The 3,259-nt window shown below is 54.9% G+C and overlaps 1 protein-coding gene across 1 annotated transcript; it reads left to right on the plus strand.

The window, feature by feature from the left end:
• Positions 1-613: 613 nt before the first annotated feature.
• LOC119339892 (putative RING-H2 finger protein ATL49) lies at positions 614-2,323 on the plus strand. The gene has a single exon (XM_037611790.1). It carries the CDS (start codon positions 754-756, stop codon positions 2,059-2,061), a length of 1,308 nt encoding a protein of 435 aa, XP_037467687.1. The 5' UTR covers positions 614-753; the 3' UTR covers positions 2,062-2,323.
• The last annotated feature ends 936 nt before the right edge of the window (positions 2,324-3,259 follow it).

Below are 3,259 nucleotides of genomic sequence, written 5' to 3' on the forward strand. Positions count from 1 at the left end.
GAAAACACAAAGATTGCACCTCGATGCGTTGAAAAAAAATATAATTACAATTTACAAGTCTTAAGACTAAGCCGAAACAATCGACCACTCAAGACAAGACCACGATGAACCCTGACATGACAAGCATTAACGGATGTCCCCAAGCAAACCTCAGGCTAAAAGCCATCCACGCCCAATCAGAGATAGGGGAGGGGGGAGGGGGATAGCCTTCGTACCGCCATTGACTGCATTATAAGCCAACACGTACAAAAGGCTACCGCCACCCGTTGCGGAGGTAGACCTTTGCAACGTTGATTAAATCCTACCGTCTGAGGTTCTGACGGTAAAAGATATGTTCAAATCCGGGCAAACTTTCACGGGGCCAAATCACGTTAAACTTCAAACAAAAAGGCCAAAACAGTGATTTTGGTCCCCTAGTATTCAGTTTTCAGTACCGATGCAGCTTTGGTCAGCGAGACAAATAGCAAGCGATCTCCGTATCACTGTGGCACACTACCCTCTGCAAATTCAGGATGGCTTTCCGAAGATAAAAATGGATCCGATCTCCAATGCGCGAGTGCTGCACAATAACGAGGCAATAAATACCGATCGCCTCTCCCTTGCCCACATTTACCTTCCGTCGCGGTGACTTCCACCGCACCATCCCGGCCGGCGGTCCACGGATCTCCTCCGAACACCTTAACCCACCGCCATTAATCACCATGTCCAGCATCTCGGGCACACACATCACGGCGTAGCCTACGCCTGCCTGCCATGGACGCCTCGTCGTCGTCCACCCCCGCGGCGGCGCCGCCGCCGCCGCCCACGCATTCCGTGCTCGACACCATCCAGAACAAGCTGAGCCCGGGCGTGCTCCTCATCGTGGCCATCCTGGCCATGGTGTTCTTCATCTTCGGCCTGCTCAACCTGCTGGTGCAGAACATCCTCCGGCTGCGGCGCGCGCGGCGGCACCGCCTGCGCGTTGCCGCGGGCGACGTCGACGGCAGCAGCCCCACGGCGCTCCAGGGTCAGCTCCAGCAGCTGTTCCACCTCCACGACGCCGGCGTCGACCAGGCCTTCATCGACGCGCTCCCCGTCTTCGTCTACCGCGCCATCCTCGGCGCCGGCGCCGGCCACCGCAAGGGGGGCGGCGACCCCTTCGACTGCGCCGTGTGCCTGTGCGAGTTCGCCATGGACGACGCGCTCCGGCTGCTGCCCACCTGCGGCCACGCCTTCCACGTGCCCTGCATCGACGCCTGGCTGCTCTCGCACTCCACCTGCCCGCTCTGCCGCGGCAGCGTCCTCGCCGCCGACCTCTCGCCAGCTTCCAGCCCGATGGTGCTCGTCCTCGAGTCCGACGGTCGCTCCGACACGGCCGCGGAGGCGCCGGGTGGAAGGGACGACAATGAGAATGAGGGGTCCCCGAAGGCAGAGGAGGTCGTCGAGGTGAAGCTCGGCAAGCTCCGGTGCATGGACGGCAGCAATGGCGGTTCAGAGCATCTCGCCGCCGATCAAACCGCTGGCAGAGACGACCTTGGACGTAGGAGGTGCCTGTCCATGGGATCCTACGAGTACGTCATGGACGACCACGCCGCGCTCCGCGTCGCCATCAAGACGCCAGCCAAGAAGCGCCCGAGGTCGCGGCGCCGGCACGCGCTCTCGGAGTGCGACTTCGGGAGCGACGTCGCCAAGAGAGGGGCGTGGGAAGCGGCCGTGAAAGAGGCCGCCGCGCCGGAGCCCGCCGGAGCGCGCCGCGGCGACGACGCGAGGCTGAGCAACAAGGACAGCTTCTCCGTGTCCAAGATCTGGATGGTGCGCGGCGCCAAGAAGGAAGACGGCCGGACACTGGCCGGTACGAGGCGGTCCGTGTCGTTCCGGTGGCCGGCGATGGCCGAGGCGAGCAGGAACGACGGCGCCGACCGGGAGCGCCGGGACGTGGAGTCGCAGTCAGGAAGCTTCGGCAGCAGCGGCGCCCCGTCCCTTGCGGAGGAGAGGCTGCCGCTCGCGCGGACGAGGACGGCGCCGCTCTGGGCCGCCGGCGGGTGGCAGGCGAACAGCAGCAGCGCCGGAAGCCATTCCTGAGGCGCATTTGATTTTTGCACATCTTCTTCGTCTTGAAATTCAGTTTGCAATTTGAACGCAGAAGATGGATTTGTTTTTCCTTGTGCTATTTTTTTTTTTTTTTGCTTGTTCAGATTGATTGTAGTTACAGGAACTGCGTTGTTTTACGACTACAATCGAGGAATTGACGCACAGATAGCAAAGTAAACACACGTTCTTGCATGATTGTGACTTGCATCGTGAGAAAATTTTCAAAAAAGTCTTGTGAAACATCCATGCATAAACTATAGTGATCTGCATTGCAAGTACAATAGAATTGGGGCAACTTAGAAGCTACTCATGAGAAAAATAAGCTCTCTGAAGATACAGTTTTCCAGTTCAATCAGATTTGTCAGGTAGAGTACACACGCTGTCATGGTTACCATAGTTTTTGAGATTTGCCATGTCCCTACCGATTAAAGATTAAGAAACTGATCGTTGTGTCTCCGCTGTCATAATTAGCATTCAATGGTGTTCTTGGTGGCACATTTGACTTGGAGAAAATCAGGTGCCTGCCGGTGCATGTGCCGATGTGCGCCTGCATGTGAGGAGAAGGTGAGAGGAAGCTGGAATGGACGTTTCGAGTTCTTTTCTTAATTCCCATGGTCGGTTGGCCTTGGTTTGTGGAGGTGAGCTGTTCCTCCAACGGATCAAGGTGGTGGTGGACTCTGCGTGCTAGCACAGTGTTCCGTATCACATTGCGTTTACAGGCTGTTTGCAGGCAGCAGTAGTTGCGCTCGCAGTTCCACTTCTTCCACTAGGTGATGTTTGCGACAGTAAACGGTGAGAGTGTAATATATACTCCCCGTCTTATAATATAATAGTTGGTTTATAGGATAGGAATGTTACACGAGTAGAAAAATCATAGGAAGTGAGATGACGTGCATCTCAATTCCTATAGAGAAAGAGATGTCATTTGATGCATATGATATGAATTTTTTTCATTGAGTCTCAGTTGATGTTTTTTTCCCTCAAAATGTAAATGATTGATTCCTATCCCACATAGGAATAGGAATCCATTCCTACAAACCAAAGGGCATCAAAGGAAATTTTCCTTGCAAATCCTATTCTATAGAAATCCTATGAAATTCCTACAAACCAAAGGAGGCCTTATATTATGGGACGGAGGAAGTATGTGCCATACTGAAGCGTGTAACGGACGTCTCTGTACCCCATAGAT

The sequence above is a fragment of the Triticum dicoccoides genome, chromosome 7B (assembly GCF_002162155.2).
Source record: "Triticum dicoccoides isolate Atlit2015 ecotype Zavitan chromosome 7B, WEW_v2.0, whole genome shotgun sequence".
Lineage (NCBI taxonomy): Eukaryota > Viridiplantae > Streptophyta > Magnoliopsida > Poales > Poaceae > Triticum > Triticum dicoccoides.